This window comes from Eretmochelys imbricata, chromosome 6 (assembly GCF_965152235.1).
Source record: "Eretmochelys imbricata isolate rEreImb1 chromosome 6, rEreImb1.hap1, whole genome shotgun sequence".
NCBI lineage: Eukaryota > Metazoa > Chordata > Testudines > Cheloniidae > Eretmochelys > Eretmochelys imbricata.
Genome location: NC_135577.1, coordinates 117,435,703 through 117,452,291, shown reverse-complemented (window position 1 = coordinate 117,452,291; position 16,589 = coordinate 117,435,703). Strand labels below are relative to the sequence as shown.

The window sequence follows — 16,589 nt, the reverse complement described above, 5'->3', positions numbered from 1 at the left end:
CCAAGAAGAAAGACTGCAAAGGGGAAGGCAAGTGGGGAGTCCAGACTGAGACAGGGGTCAGGTCTGAAAAGAAATATAACTGGAACTCTGAACCACAGAAACTTTGCAAACTGCCTGCAACAATATTAGGGTGAGAAATACTATTTGTAACCAATTTCTTTAGCGAAATTAGCTTGGTTTGTGTGTTAAATTTAATTTGCTTAGTAATCTGCTTTGACCTGTTTGTTACCCCTTTTACCACTTAAAATCTGCCTTTTATAGTTCATAAAATTTGTTTTGTTTATTATTAAACCCAGTTTCTGTAATTTCTAACTGGGGGAGGGCAGCAAGAAGTGTGCATACCTCTCTCCACATTGAGGGGAGGGTGTGAATTTCATAATATATCTTTGGGTCTGTACTCCAAAGTACATCTGAGTGCTGGAGCAAGTCCCTTAAACTGAGTCTTCCCAGAGCTGATCTGCAGCTGGGTGTGGCTCTGCCTGTGTGTGTTAGAGGAGGCTTTAATAGCCTGGCTCAGCAAGACAGGTTAAAGGGGACCCATGCTGGCAGAACAGGTAGACTTGGTGGTATCTCAGCACATCAGGTGGCTTCCCAAGGGGTCCAACTCATCACGTTAACCTCATGAAAAAAGAACGTGGAGTACTCGTGGCACCTTAAAGACTAATACATTTCTTAGTCTCTAAAATGCCACAAGTACTCATTCTTTTTGCTGATACAGACTAACATGGCTACCACTCTGAAACCATTAACCCCATGGTTATTTTTGAAAAAAATCATCTTTTGTGAAAGGATCCAATTGTTCATCACTAATAGTTTAGGGGCCACTTGTGCAACCCTTACGCTTGTGAATATTCTCGTTGATTTCAAGTAGCGTGCTCACACTGAAGCCACTCAGTGCAGCAACTGTCCCTTAGGATATGCTAGTTTAGCAAAGTAAGAGTGAATCTGAGGGCATGTCTACACTTAGCTGGGATTGACGCTGCTGCAATCAAAGCACCGGGGGGCAATTTAGCAGGTCTAGTGAAGACCCGCTAAATGACTGCAGATCGCTCTCCTTTGGACCCTGGTACTCTACCGGAACGAGAAGAGTAAGGTAAATGATTTAATGGGGGTTGGGTTCTGCTTTTGATCAGGGGGTTGGACTAGATGACCTCCTGAGGTCCCTTCCAACCCTGATATTCTATGATTCTATGAAATTGATGGGAGAACATTTCCCATCAACACAGTGCAGTGTAGACACCTCAGTAAGTTGACCTAAGCTACTTTGACTCCAGCTATGTTGTTCACATATCTGGAGTTGCATAACTTAGGTCGACTTACCCAGGTTGTGTAGACAAGGCCTCCAACTCTGCTGAGATTTGTTACTTTCTAACCTTCCATCTCCTTTTTTAATACCTGAATTGCTTCATCGACTCTACATTCCAGACACACAATTCTGTAACCCAAGCTACAGTATGGGTGCTTGACTTATATTGCAGCGTTTTCAATGTACGAGGTGTGTATATACTAGCCTTAACACAGAACCTTTTGCACACTGACCACATTTTCTGTTCTGTAATGTAGATGTTTAGCTATTAAAATTCAGTATTTAACCTTTCTCTAACAAAATATAAATGAGCAATTGTTCTGTGGTTTACTGCGAGAAAGATTTTACAATTGAGGGCTAGATTATGACTTAATGTTCTTTCTGGAGTAAGGGACGGCACATTGTTACACTAGCTAACCTTGGAGCAGCCCAGGCGAGAGATTGTGGGGAAAGCACTGAGTTTGGTAGGTCCCTACTGAATTTATATGCTATGCCTTTCACCCTTCAAATCCCTATGTTACCACCCTTACCAGACCATAATTTTGCCCGATCATACATTGTAAAAGTATTGAATGAAAAGGATGCATTGTAAGATCTATTTTAAGGCTTTAGTTGTATCTGATAATTGTTAGTTTTTGTCGCCCCCCTCTCCCCCACAGGTGCTGGTAAAACACCATCGTTAGGAGGAGGATTCCATGTCAATTTGGGAAAGGAATCACGAGCACAGACTCTCCAGAATGGTACTTGCAAACTTTAGTCTTGTTATTGTATGATTTTTAGCTCAACATAAATGCGATTGATGTTTAATTTTTAGTTTTGAATGTGACCTCAAACCCTAGCGTAACTATTTTCTGTAGAGTAGACAAGTCTGTAATTCTCCCTCCTGCTGATTTTACATTGTTCTCTTGTTGGATTATTATAAATCTGCCTTCTGAGATCATATAGTTGGACAAATGACAATGGCACTTGACAGTATTTTAAAAGGGCTTTTTCAAGGTTGGAAGGTCCACTGTACTTTTTATTAGCAGATAGCTTACTGTACCTTTTTATCTTATTAATTTGCGAAGTTCTTAAGTGCTTTATGCACATTTATTTACGAGCATAAGTGTTCCTCTGCTTTTATTTTCATACCGTTTTAAAATAAGACTATTCAAATATACCTACAATAAAAAACTGTAATTGGGGAGGAGAGAGAGAGGAAGAAGAAATTAATTTCAAGCTTCCAAAGAGGGTATTAATAAGGTATAAGGGAAAAGGTGTATAGAAACCTAAAATCACAGCGTTTGCATGGTATACATTTTAATGTTGTTTGTATAATTGAAAATGACCCTTTGAATTTTTTAATCAGTGAAAGAGGTTTTTGTTTAGAAATGGAATAATCTTCCAGATTTAGATGTTATTACTTTTTATCCGCAGATATACATTGCCATTTGTTGGCTAATCAACAGTGTTGCCTTATGTTCTTGAGGTGACAGCTGATTGATTTTTTTTGTCACATTAAAGACTCTCAAAAGGTGATGTGATTAACCGGGAGATGTAGGTGGGCTTCCATCAATATCTTACCAATTATCTTAATTTCTTAGAGTATTTTAAAATAAATGATGTTTTTCCTCAGTAGAGGCTTTTACACACAACTCTAGAAAAGGAAATCTTGGTTTCCAAAATTGTGCCTGCATACAAACAGGAAGGATAACACTGATCTGCACAAATACATAATTGTAGAATAATTGACATAGAGCTAGATTATGTTACCCTTATTCATGCTGAATGGTACCATACACCATGTTGTGGGCCTACCAGTGGAGTAAAGTGCTACTCAGTGTGAGCAACAATATCAGAATCTGGCCCAAAGTTACATGGTCACCTCATGAGACTTTGAAAATTCTATCAATAAGAGAATTTTTGTTAGTGAAGTTTAATTACGTGAAGGAATGAACCTTAACTAAAAATTAATTTTGGACAGATATTTAAGTTTTAAACAAAGTGGCTGTTATGTACAACGACTATCTACTTCACAATATTTGTAACGTTAACTTCAGAAAAGTAAAATACTGAAAAAAATATTACTCTTTGAATATACTAGCCTCCTCTTTTTCGGGAGTCCTTAGAACCTAGAAAGTACTTTCTATTTTTCAGTTACTCTCTGAGGCTGTGTGTTGTGCTGAGCAGAACTGGATGTTGCTCTCTGGAATTTGACAATGTAACTCCTGAATTGTATGAAGAGTTTGCTTGAAAATAATGCTGAGCATCCTCCACCCTAGGAGTTGTGTATATATTGGCCACTTGTGTGACGAACCTCTTTATTATAAGTAGGGTCCTACCAAATTCATGGTCCATTTTGGTCAATTACACGGTCATAGGATTTTAAAAATAGTAAATGTAATTATTTCAGCTATTTAAATCTGAAATGTCATGGTGTTGTAATTGTAGGGGTCCTGATCCAAAAAGGAGTGGGCGGGGGGTGTCACAAGGTTATTGTGGTGGAGGGGTTGCAGTGCTGTTACTCTTACTTCTGCGTCGCTGCTGACAGGTGGGCAGTTGGAGAGCGGTGGCTCCTGGCCAGGAGCCCAGCTCTGAAGGCGGAGCTGCCGCCAGCAGCAGCACAGAAGTAAGGATCGAATGGTGTGGTGTTGTCACCCTTACTTCTGTGCTGCTGCCTGTAGAGCGGGGCCTTCTGTCAGCAGCCGCCGCTCTGAAGGCAGCAGCACAGAAATAAGGGTGGCATGGTATGGTATTTTGCCACCCTTACTTCTGCGCTCCTGCTGGCAGGGCACAGCCTTAAGAGCTGGGTGCCTGGCCAACAGCTGCCTTTTCCCTGCTGCCCAGCTCTGAAGGCAGCGCAGAAGTAAGGGTGGCAATACCGTGACCTCCATAAAATAACCTTGTGACACCCCCCCCTTGGATCAGGACCCCCAATTTGAGAAATGTTGGTCTCCCCTGTGAAATCTGTATAGTATAGGGTAAAAGCACACAAAAGACTGGATTTCATGGGGGAGAGACCACGTTTCATGGTCTGTGACATGTTTTTCATGGCCGTGTATTTGGTAGGGCCCTAACTATGATCCTCCCTCTTTAGTGCTACTTCAGAGTTCCAGTCTTGCACCAAGTAATTATAGTTACCTAAACTGAAACTTTCTTTCAAATAGTTTTACAACAGTCAATATTTTACTCTGGAGACTGCATTCATCTGAGGTTATCCATGGTATCCTTACCTCCACTCCATCACGTGTATCCTCCTTTATTCAAGAAAAAGGAATTTGGACTCAAATCTCTGTAGCAAGTTTGCATCTGGCTAGTTGCCAATCTGTCTTAGAAACTCCTTCTCAGTGTACACAGCAGTGTGCTTGCTAAGACACTGCAAGAACAGTCTGTAGTCCACATACAGGTATCTTGGTTGGTAAGGCCCTTCTTTTTGCTTCTGCATAGGGAGGAGGTTGGCTGGTATATTTTGAGTTTTACAAGGTCCATAATGACAAACTGAGCTATGGGAGTAAAGTTATAAAATCTCTGTCAGCATGTGCCCTTCGTCATGATTTTATCATTACATCTATAGTTATAGTATAGTGGCCTAATTATTTACATTACCTTGCATTTTTTAAAGAAAAGTGTGGTGAATGTTCATCGCCTAGAAAATATGAAGTCATTGGTACGTGACTTTTTTTTTTTTTTAAAGCAGTGACTTGTCCTTGGGTGGTGTAGTTTAATTTGAAAAAGAAATATTAAATAGATATGCAGTAATTGAGTTGTGCACTCATCCCATAAAATTTGCATTTGTGAAGTTTATCTAGTTGCAAATGGACTGGTGAAATAAGCTGAGTTTGCTACAGAGGCATGAATTTTTTCTTTAATTATTTCAAATACCTCCTAGGAGATGGATTTGTTCCTTCACACTGGTGTTTCTCCATTCATGGATATGTACTGCTGTTTTTAATAGTATAAATACTCAATTTTTTCTTTCCGGTTGTGCTCTGTAAGAGTGCTGCCAGAGAAAAGATGAGTCCATGGGAAGCAGAGACAGGTTGTGGAACTCAAGGAATCCTGAAGGTTGTCACCTAATGTATTCTAGAGCAGCTAGGAAGAATATGACTGAGGCTGTGTGTAGTCTGAGAATTCTGGCATGGCTGTCAATAAGCCTACTCTTGCAGAAATACTGTATGTTTTACATTATGTAGGGGAAGATCCAGCAATAGGACAACAGTCTGCTAAAAACAGAAACTGCTGGACCAAATTCATCTTTGCGGTAATTTCACTGTTTTCACTGTTTTCCAAAGGGTCGACTTTGGCCAACTATATCTAATTTAATCACTTCGTATAGTGGTCAGAATGGGCCAAACTAGTAGCAAAATATAAATTGCTATGCACTCTGGCTATCATTTGTGTAAGTGTTGTGATTATAGACTGTTCTGAACTTGGTAAAAAGTAGTTTTTCATTTAAATACCTGCATGTAGCAACTGATAGCTTCCAAATGGAAGAACAAAGGAGTGAAATATCAAACACATGCTAGTTAGCAGTTCTGGGCTTTTCCTGCAATATTTTTCGGTTTGTTTGTTTTATATAGCTTCCAAACAAAGGTCTCAGGCCTGAAAAGTTTAGACTCAGTTGCGGGGTGGATTTGATTTAAATCACTAGTCAGGAAGACTCGATTTAATCATGGTTTTCTACATAAAAGTGCATTCTTGTTGGTTGTTATAACCTTAATACATATTCTTTACAACTCAGAGATAGATGTAGATTTCATTTTTAGAAGGTACACACTATACATTTTTAAACAGTGATTTATTTTGAAAACTTTTCAGATTAGTTGTACAGCTATATCAGAAAATGAATGATTGTTTGGTTATTTCATTTATCAAAGGTAATTGAAGCAGATATTTATGAAGTCATTGGGAGGTGAACTATCTCCAGTTCAACAGGTTAATCATTAATATTTGGAGGATTTTCTTGCCGGGCTGTATTAGGAGGAGAAAATCACCAGACAGACATTTAAATTGTTTTATTTAACTAAAACAACGTTATGTATTCTGGATTTTTCTCTGCAACAACAAACATATAATATTTTAACAAAACAAGCACGTGTCCCTTGCTTTTCACATTTATCTCCAGACTTCTTCTCCTTGTCCAGATCTATTCCGCCTCCAACAATCTTCTATTCATTGAACTTTTTGAAACTTTGCACTTTTAGAGAGAGGTGAGGGATTGACTCTGTGTACACAAATTTTTAGAGGGACAGTAGAGTTGAGAGGTCTGTCATTTCTCACCTCTCTAGATATATATATTTATTTATTTATTTATTTTACCCTCCCCCCCCCCCATGTTAACAAGCATGTTACCTCTGGAGACAAATCCACAGTTTGAGAACTGCAAAACTAAGCATCTCTGATGGTCTCTTCTAGACTGAGCACTGAGTTCCATTGGGTAGATAGAAAGATTAACCTAAATAATCTTTCCAGAAGCCTGTGGAACCCCATAAGATTGGGTTCCTAATCCATGAATTGTTGGAACTCATTTACAAAACTTTTCTTAACATTAAATGAATATGTTGTCTCATACTATAGAATTTATAATCCCTATTCCATGATGAGATATATTTGAGCTATAATGTATCTTAATTAAAAACTATCTTTAGATGCTTTTTAAGGAAAAAACTATTTTATCAAAATAATCCTATTTAAATAAAAAAAAAATCTGATTTTATTTATTTTTTAAAACAGTCATTGATTTTTATGCACCCTGCTCAGTCGTATGTACAGTAGGCAGAGTTAATGTCCCACATCATTTGTGCCTTAGCTGCTTGTTTTCTTGCTATTTTTAACAGAAGTTCATAGTGGTTCATATCTTCTGGCTGTTTTTGATGAACCTGTGTTTATTTACCCAGGAAGTAGCTTTAGTTATAAAACTTGAGACCTATTTAAATTTGCTAAAATATTATGATAGATATGATATTCATTGCCTTTGTCAATATCTGCATACCAGAGCTTCATTTATAATATACTGTACTTTGCTAATGAACTTAATACTCAGTTACAGAAGATCAACAAATAAGAATGTATATCCTTTCTTATTGGTACTCAGGACCTCAAAAGTCTGTTTTGTTCAAATCTGAGATTTATTTTCCAAATCTGCACATCTGTGAGGCGAGAATTGTATCTCAGCTTTCGATTAATGGATTTTACGTTGGAAGAAATGAAGCTACTTAAATGGTGCCATTACCCGCCAAACATGAATAAGAGCTAGAAATAAAGTATTAATATAATTGCAGTCCACTTAATTAAACTGGATCAAAAGTATTCTAATTTGAGGGGGGGACCCATCAATAAGGTTTTCTTTTTATAAAAAGACAGTGATGTCTTCGTCTGCTGAACTTCTTTAAATCCATTTTGTGTTGGATGGATTTTATAGGTACTTACTTACTTACAATAATGAAATTCAGGACTCTTGTCTCTTTAAATTTCATTTTGAAACACTACACTAGATTATGTAATCTCTCTAAATAGCTGGTTTATTCTTGTTTCCTTGCAGGCAATCTGCTCTTGCTATATCCATATCAGATTCAAGAAGAAATTATTTCCAACTATGTCTGTGAGCACTGATGCTTTCATACAGTCTTCAGTGGTTAGAAAGGAGGGGAAATGGGAAAGGTGGTCAATAGCCTAATTATGTCTTTAGATACTTTTAATCTAGGCATAGATACTTGAGTTCGGGTAAACTAAGTTTGAGGATTGTAGCTATGTACAATTTAATATTTAATGTAACTTCCGGGCTATTGAAATGTATTTTTACTCCTTTCTTTAAGACAATGATTGTTCTGCTTATTCCTGTTATGAATATTAATGTAGTTAATAGGTTTTTTTTATATTCATGGCTAAACAATAAGGAACTTTTGAAGAAGTTCTCTGAATGCATGTTTGTCTCTCTTCTTTTGTACTTGCAAACTTACTGTTTTGCCATCACTGGTGTCTTGGTACACCTTGTTTATCTTAAGCATTTATAGAGAGCTCTTCCCTTTAGCAGTATCTCTGGTAGACTGCTGTGGATGAAGAAATGGGTTAAAAGGAATAGAAATAAAGGACACTTACTTTAGTTAACAAAAATACAAACAATGATAGCAGAAGATATGCCATCTCCCTCCCTTTTTCTCCTCCTGTCATTGACTTAGAGCTTTCTCATGTGATTTTTCTCCTGTCTCTATGATCAGTCTTTTAGCCTCTCATTTGATGGGTTGGCCCATTCTCTCTCTTGGGGTGATCTTATCTTTTTACTGTTTCCCCAATCTGCTTTCCTCCAGTGAGTTACTGCTCCATTCCAGTCCTGCATCAGTGTCACTATCTTTTGACCTCTCTACCTGGGTATCTCATCATTACATGGCCGAACCAGAACTGCTTAGTAGCTCTGCTGGCTCGCCCTGTTTACTCTAGCAAGTTTAGGCTCCCTTTCCTCTCCTTCAAGGCCCATCACAACTCTTCAAGGCCCATCTGTTGCTCGTTGTTGCCCTGCTGTCCCTGCTAAACCAGTGACACCAGCCTTAACCAGCTTCTTGCACAAGCGTAACTACATCTTCTTCTATGCAACCCCTTGTGTATGGAACTCAACCAGGTGAACTGATTGGAAGGGTCACTGCCCTTTCTTTCAGAACCTTCTTGAAGAATCACTTGTCGTTTTTTTTTTAAAGACTTTGAAGAACAGCATCTAAATACATTATTCCAAACTGTAGCTCTGTAGAATGGAGCTCCCAGTCTGGTAGGAGAGCCAGATAATGGGGATGCACAATAACCGTGAACACAGAAGAAACTGTCACTGGAACAGATGGGAACTGGAACACTAAGGTAAGAAGGCTCAGAGGAGTAAACAGGGAATGGCATAGAGTAAAGAAGGAGTAGTGAATTAAGAAAGTACCCATTTGATAAACCAGCATCTTCTCTGGATAATCTTAGAAATACTTTCCCGTCTAATTTTTGCCCCTGCTTTTATCATTGTCAAACTTACTTTAAAACTTTTTTTGCGAGATTAAATGTTGGTTGGTTTGAATATTCTAAGAAAGAAAAAGATGCTCAATTGGCACAACTACTCCAATTTGTATGGGATTTCTGCAGTGATACTTGAGTCAGACATACTTTCAGATCATTCTGCACGCTGATTGGTCCCATAACTTTTTAACGCAGAGAACTAGGATATCTTGATATGTCAAGTCAAAAAGATTTACGTCTGCTGGAGATAATTTGACCGCTATGTTGTGCAAGGGAGAGGGATTGCCCTCTCACTAGTATTCCCCTAAACCCTGCACTCAGTCACACCCACCTACTCTCTTGAGATCCCAAAATAAGATTTGCTTCATAATACATCTGGTGGCCTGTGATATACAGGAGGTCAGATGAGATGATCTGGTGCTCCCTTCTGTCCTTAAATTCTGACATAATTTCTCCTTTTTTTGTTTGTTTGCTCAGCAGGGAAATAGTTAAAATGGGGCCGTTCACATCTGTCAGAGCTATTGTTTTAGGCTCTATATAGGCTTAAGCAGACATCTCTGTTGGTTTACACTTTGTTCATATTTTGAAGATTCTTTGCTGCTATAAGGTTTATACTTACTTAAAAAAATAAAATCTGAAGACTCTGATGCAGTCTCAAAAAAAAAAAAAATACTGGTTTGCTGAGCCAGTGTGAGCTGGCCCAGTTTTGACCCCTGAATTGAAGGAATTGACCTTTGAATTTGACCCCTGAATTGAAGGAACCATTGACAATTCTTTCCTTTTACTCTTTATTCTCTCCTACTACCTCTTTATTCTCTCTTAGCTCATTATTTGGCTAGAGTAAGATAACAGTTGCCTCAGGGAAACACCAATCTTATTTGCCTTCCAAGAAAGAAGCTAAAGGGTGAGCTGATTCTAAAGTACTTGCTTGTGAACGTTCTTACATAAAAACACCAAAGTTCAGGTTCCTTTACAAAATCTTCTCTTTTAACCTAAAACATATTTGTCTCCATATGATCCAAAACTTAGACTAGAACAATATGTATCACATTTTGAGGAATTCATTGACAGTGAATCTCTTTCAAAAAATGGCTTGTAGGTAAATGGAACTTGTGTCTCAGGAAGATCCTTTATATCAAAATAGTGTACCTGGTGGGCTAACGCTTCAAAAAAAAAACAAAAAACAAACAAACAAACAGCAATTTTATACAGTACCATTTAAAGTCAGATGAATTTAGACTTGATTATCCATAAGCCTGATTCTCTTCATAGTTTTATACCCTGCCAGAAAGTAGGTAACTGCACATAATCCCTCTTCCCTCTCTCCCCCACAAAAATAATCTCTTGTGCTTGTAATCTGTATTTTGTAACAAGCACCTAAAATAAAATAATTTTAATTTTGAAGGGAAAGATTTGTTGAGTGAGTTCAAAAAATAACTTTAACGTACATTGCTATATCATCTTAAATTCTGTGTCTCCCCAGCTTGATTTTGTTATGCAAATAAAAATACATGTTTAACACTATTCACATAACTCACTCTAATGTACTGTGGGTAGTAAATTGTTTCTAGTCAATCAAATGTTTCTGCTCTATCATAGGTTTTATATCCAAGCTGAATGCAGTGGTACTTTCTTGTATAATGAGAAAATCATTACTACTTTAAACCATAAAGCAGTTTTTAAGTCTAGCCAAACTCCCATTAAATTGATAGCATTTTCCCTTTAGATTATTAGATGTGCACCATGTGTGTTGGCAAATTACTAATAGCAAATGGACTTGGATGAAACTGTACTTAAAAGAACAGTTCACATTTACAGTCTGAGTAGTTTAATGTTAAGTCATGTACTGCATACAGAGTGCTTAAAATATCCACTTGTTTTATGCAGTGAACTATTATTCAGGTTGGCCATATTATAAGAGATCCTCTAACACATCCTAATGGCTTATGAGCAGACATAGCTCGTGAAGAAGCACTTGTTCAGTTTAACTGTAATGTGCTGCAGGGCATGATGATCATCCATAAGCATTTATTTAATATGTGTTTGAGATGTGACCGGTGACTTCACAGGCAAAGTAACTCATAATTTCTGTGAGAAAAATCTCATCTATATGTACAACATTTTTTGCAGCCCCTACTTCCTCACTGGACACATTGAAAATGTACTCTCAGTTCACTTCACTGAATGAGCTTGAGACATTTTAGCAGGATGGTGTAAGGATGCTTTCACTGGGTTACATCCTACCATGCCCATGGGCATGTACTGGCCAAAGGCCACTAATACAAGACTAGTGTGATTCTGCTGCATGGAGGAGGACATGGGGAGTGTACGCAGTGAGTTTCACATTATACCTCTGAAGCGTGTAAACTCTGTTGGGCCCTTTCAGTGGTAGCATGCAAAGGATTTTTGGGGATGGATGGGGCCATAGATCTTCGACTATACATGTCAAACACATGGGCCTGCTGGATATGGGTGATGTATCTGCTGCAGAAACTGCAGAGTTACTCACCCCTTTAAGGGGAGATGGGACCTGCCACACCTGTCCCATAATGAATTGCTTCCCAGCCTGAGTGGGTAGGACTGAATCGGGTCAGATGATTGCTTAATGGTCGGCTGGGCCTTTGTTGGACTGAGATTTGTCTGGGGGTTGGAACCAGAGCAAATAGAAGGCTGCTGTGGAATATCCTGAGCCTGCAGGAGGCCTGGTACTCAAGAGCAGCCGTCCTGGAGGCCCAGTGCGTTATACCGGAGCAAGGGAAGGATGCAAGGAACAGAGCCCAGCAGAGAAAGAGTGCTCTATCCCAGAGCCTGAAAGCCTCTCAAAGGGTCTGGGAACAGGGTCTAGAGGGCAGAAGATCCTTTTTATTTGTTTGGGACATTTTAGCTGGGTTTTTCTACCCTAGATGGGGTTAACTTTATCATTTGGCATTGATGTGTGAGAAGTAGAGGAAGCCAACTTTGTGGAGGGAAACTGAGGCAGGCAATGCCAGCCACACTACGCTTGGCCAGCAAGGCAGCCATGCCCTATCACACTGCAGTAGTGACTGTAGAGCAGGGATTCTTGCAACAAATTTTTTGGTGTCCTCAGAGTGTGGCCACCAACTCTTGCTGATGGACAACAGAGGCCAGGCGCGATGGATGGTGGGCCCCCGCCACCACATGTTTGGAGGGGTGGGTTGCTGGTGGCAGCACTGACACTTCTTCCTCAAATACTTAATTAACTTTAGGAAAAACGAATAAATATACATGTATATCAGTGGTCTCCAACTTTTTTACACACAAGATCACTTTTTGAATTTAAGTGCAAACCAGGATCTACCCCGGCCCTTCCCCGAGGCCCCGTCCAGCTCCCTCCATCCCACCTCGTGCCGTCGCTCACTCTTCCCCACCCTCACTCACTTTCACTGGGCTTGGGCAAGGGTCGGGGTGCACGAGGGGGTGAGGGGTGCAAGCTCTGGGAGGGAGTTTGCGTGCAGGAGGGGGCTCTGGGCTGGGGCAGTGCTGGGTTGCAGGAGGGAGTGCAGGCTCAAGGAGGGGGCTTAGGGCTGGGGCAGGGTGCTGGGGTGCAGGAGAGGGTTCGGGGTGCTGTCTCCAGGAGGGGGCTGAGGGTTGGGGTGAGGTCTCCAGCCGGGCAGCATTTACCTTGAGTGGCTCCTGGTCAGTGGTACAGCAGGGCTAAGGCAGGTTCCCTGCCTGCCCTGGCCCCACACGGCTCCCAGAAGCAGCCAGTATGCCCCTGCTTCCCTGAGGGGGGCACGTGTCTTTGTGCGCTGCAGCTCCCATTGGCCATAGTTCCCTGTTCCCAGCCAATGGGAGCTGCAGGGGCTTGGTCTTGCGTCTGGGGCTGGGAATTGGCACCCATGGCCAGCACCTGCTGGAACCTAGGGTTGACATCCAGGAGCAGTGCCTGGGGTCAGCAGCCAGGGCTGGGGGTCAGAGCGCACGGCTGGGGGTTGGCTGCTGCCAGGGTTTGAGGCTGGCGCTTTGGGTCTGCACCTGTTGCCGCATGGCCAGGGCTAGGGGTCAGCATCCAGAGCCAGCACCCCTGGGCCCAAGGCCAGCACCGGAGATCTGCACCCAGGGCTGGCAGCTGCTGGAACTCAGGGTCATGGCCTAGGGCTGGCACCTGTGGTCAGTGACTAGGGCTTGGGGTCGGAGCACGCAGATGGGTCAGTGCTGGGGCCAGTGGCCATCGGCAGGATTAGGGGTCAGTGCCACACGGCCAGAGCCAGGGATTGGAGCCCCCTGCTGCGTGGCCAGGGTTTGGCGGCTGGAGCAGTAGTCTGCAGCCAGGCTCCCTAAGTCCCCACTGCCCAACCACCCCAAGGCTGAAGTCGGAGCCCCACTAAGGCTCCCTAAGTTCCCCTTCTCCCCTAAAGGTAGAGAACTCCCCTTACTCCTTCACCTGTCTCCAGAGATGGTCAGAGTGGCACATCCAGGAGCAACAAGGAGGGAGTGGAAGGGGGAGGGGCTGATGCTTTGCTGGAGTGGAAGGGGGAGGGGCTGATGCTTTGCTGCTGCTGGCCCCTCTCCCGCTCCTCTCCCCCCCCCCCATAACTGCCCAGGAAGCTGTTGTGGCTTCAGGGAAATCCCCTGGTGGCCTCAAGTGAGAAATGGTGCTCTAGAGTAAATTTGCTGGGATTCTACAAGCTGTGGGGAAGGATTCCTTTTCCCATGGAGCATTCATGGGCAAACAGTTTTCTTGACTTGGCTCAGGAGAATTTGACCCACTTCAATTTCTTTTCTATATTCGTTTTGTGGGTGGTGAAGATTTTGATTTTGTGTGCTGTCAGTGTAATGTCTTTCAACTGTGTATCTTGATAGTAAAGCAGTGAGCTGTATGCCCAAAATGACAATATTTCCCCACAGACTGGATAAACTTTTTCTTGTCTCTATTGGCAGCCCATGAAGTAAAATCTAATTTTTTGAAGTTTGTCAGCATCCTTGGTCTGAAAAGAATAAATGTGTTCTCATTGACAGAGAGGTTTGCAGCTGAAATCAATTCACCCTTTGATTCAACAGTGGTTTTTTACATGTATATTTGTATACCACAGTCCTGGTACTTGCAAGCCTTCGCAGTCAGAGTGGAGGGTGGTGGTGGTTTCTGCCTGCCTGCCTGCCAGTGTTTTGGCTTGACTGAAGTTGGGTGGGAGGCTTTTAAAAAATGTTCTGTTCATTGACTGCTGCTAGCAGATGGACACACTTCTTGCAGTGCCTCAGGCCTATATACATCTTTCCCTCCTTCCCCCAGCTGGGCTGACTGATAATTTATCCATGCAATTTAAAAAGGAAAAAGATGAGAAATATCTTGTTCTAATAGGATTTTTGTCACTGCCTTTGGCCATGTCTACACTATGAAAGTACTCTGATTTTACAGAAGTCAATTTTTGGGAACAGATTGTATAAAGTAGAGTGCGTGCATCCACACTAAGCACATTAATTCGGCGGTGTGCGTCCACTGTACCGTGGCAAGTGTCGGTTTACTGACTCGCTCAGGCCTCGGCGAAACCAGTATTCCCATTGTCATTGTTGCTTGCTGCGTGCTCCACAATCTCTGTGAGAGTATGGGGGAGACGTTTATGGCGGAGTGGGAGGTTAAGGCAAATCTCCTGGCTGCTGAATATGCGCAGCCAGACACCAGGGTGGTTAGAAGAGCGCAGGAGGAAGTGCTGCGCATCAGAGAAGCTTTGAAAACCAGTTTCATGACTGCCCAGGGTACTCTGTGACACTTCTGTTTGTTTCTCCTTGATGAAAACCCACCCCCTTGGTTGCCTCTAAATTCCCTGTAAGCCACCTGCCCCCCCCCCCCTTCGATCACAGCTTGCTTGCAAAGGAAATAAAGTCACTATCATTTAAAAAATGTGTATTCTTTATTAATTGACTATAAAAATAGGGAGATAACTCACAAGGTAGCCCGGGTGGGGTGTGAGAGGAGGATAGGAGGCAAGGAAAAGGCCACTTTAAAACTAGTTGAATGACAGCCTTTTGTTGCTTGGGCTGTCCACTGGGGTGGAGTGGTTGGGTACCAAGAGCCTCCCCCCTGCCTTCCTGGGTGTCTGGGTGAGGAGGCTATGGAACTTGGGGAGGAGGGAGGGTGGTTAAACAGGGCCTGCAGCGGCAGTCTGATTCTGCTGTCGTTCATGAACCTCCACCAGACACCGGAGCATGTTCGTTTGATCCAGCAGTAGCCCCAGCGTTGCCTCATGCCTCCTCTGATCTTCCTGCCGCCACCTCTCCTCACGTTCATCGGCCACTTTCCTGTACTCTGCTGTTGTGTCCCTCCACACATTCTGCTGAGCTCTGTCAGTGCTGGACGACTGCATGAGCTCAGAGAACATTTCATCGCGTGTGCGGTTTTTTCGCCGCCTTATCTGAGATAGCCTTTGGGATGGAGGCTTGAAACATTTGCAGCTGCTGGAGGAAAAAAACGGAGTGAAGTATTTAAAAAAATACATTTTACAGAGCAATGGCTATACTCTTTCACAGTGAACAACGCTATTCACATTACATAGCACATGGGATTTCGGTACAAGGTCGCATTTTGCATCTTATATTGAGTGCCTGCGGCTTTGGAGTTTGAGGTCACACACGCAGGGCCAGGCAACAGAATTCGGCTTGCAGGCGGCCATGGTAAGCCATAGTCTTTCGGCTTCTGCAACCTTCATAACAGCAGCCCCCTCCTCTCCCATACCAAGCAAAGCACGTTGAGTTGGCCATTTAGTGCTGCGATTTTCCTATTAACGTGCAGCAGCAGAAACCAAACTAACCCCCCCACCCCCACCCAGTTCTCTGGGATGATTGCTTTATCCCTCACCCCACCACGTGGCTGGTATCAGGGAAGATCCCTGCTAGCCAAATGCGAACAGCTCAGCGCCAATGGGCCCCATCCCCATGTAGCTAACTGTGGGGAGGATTTCTTTTCAGCCATAGGCAAACAGTCCAGTAGGAACAGCCACCTCTGAATGTACCCTTAATTAAATTCCTCTATTTCAACCAGGTTACCATGAACGATATCACTCTCCTGAGGATAACAAAGAGAGAGAAGGAAGGATGTTGCTTGAATGCCAGCAAACACTGGGACCATACGCTGCCAGGCTTTGTCATGCAATGATACCGATTACTTGCTACTAGCATGGCGTGATAAAGTGTCCTACCATGGAGGACGGAATAAGGCTGCTCTCCCCAGAAACCTTCTGCAAAGGCTTTTAGAGTACCTCCAGGAGAGCTTCATGGATATGTCCTTGGAGGATTTCCACTCCATCCCCAGACATGTTAACAGACTTTTTCAGTAACTGTACTGGCCACGAATGCATCCCAA

At 42.2% G+C, this 16,589-nt stretch overlaps 2 protein-coding genes across 7 annotated transcripts in view; both read left to right on the top strand.

Moving 5' to 3' along the window:
- BRF1 (BRF1 general transcription factor IIIB subunit) overlaps window positions 1-16,589 on the top strand; it is a 230,619-nt gene that overhangs the window by 25,655 nt on the left and 188,375 nt on the right. For 5 of the 6 annotated variants that reach the window (XR_013346443.1, XM_077819489.1, XM_077819494.1 and 2 more), the window contains exon 2: window positions 1,966-2,046. The exons of the other annotated variant lie outside the window; for it this stretch is intronic. Coding sequence is in view for 4 of the 5 variants with exons in the window: in XM_077819489.1 (XP_077675615.1) it covers window positions 1,966-2,046 (81 nt within the window). In the remaining variant the exon portion in view is untranslated. The remainder of the gene's footprint in view (window positions 1-1,965; window positions 2,047-16,589) is intronic. 6 annotated transcript variants of the gene reach the window in all.
- ZBTB1 (zinc finger and BTB domain containing 1) overlaps window positions 1-16,589 on the top strand; it is a 300,777-nt gene that overhangs the window by 143,072 nt on the left and 141,116 nt on the right. The gene's annotated exons all lie outside the window — the stretch shown is intronic.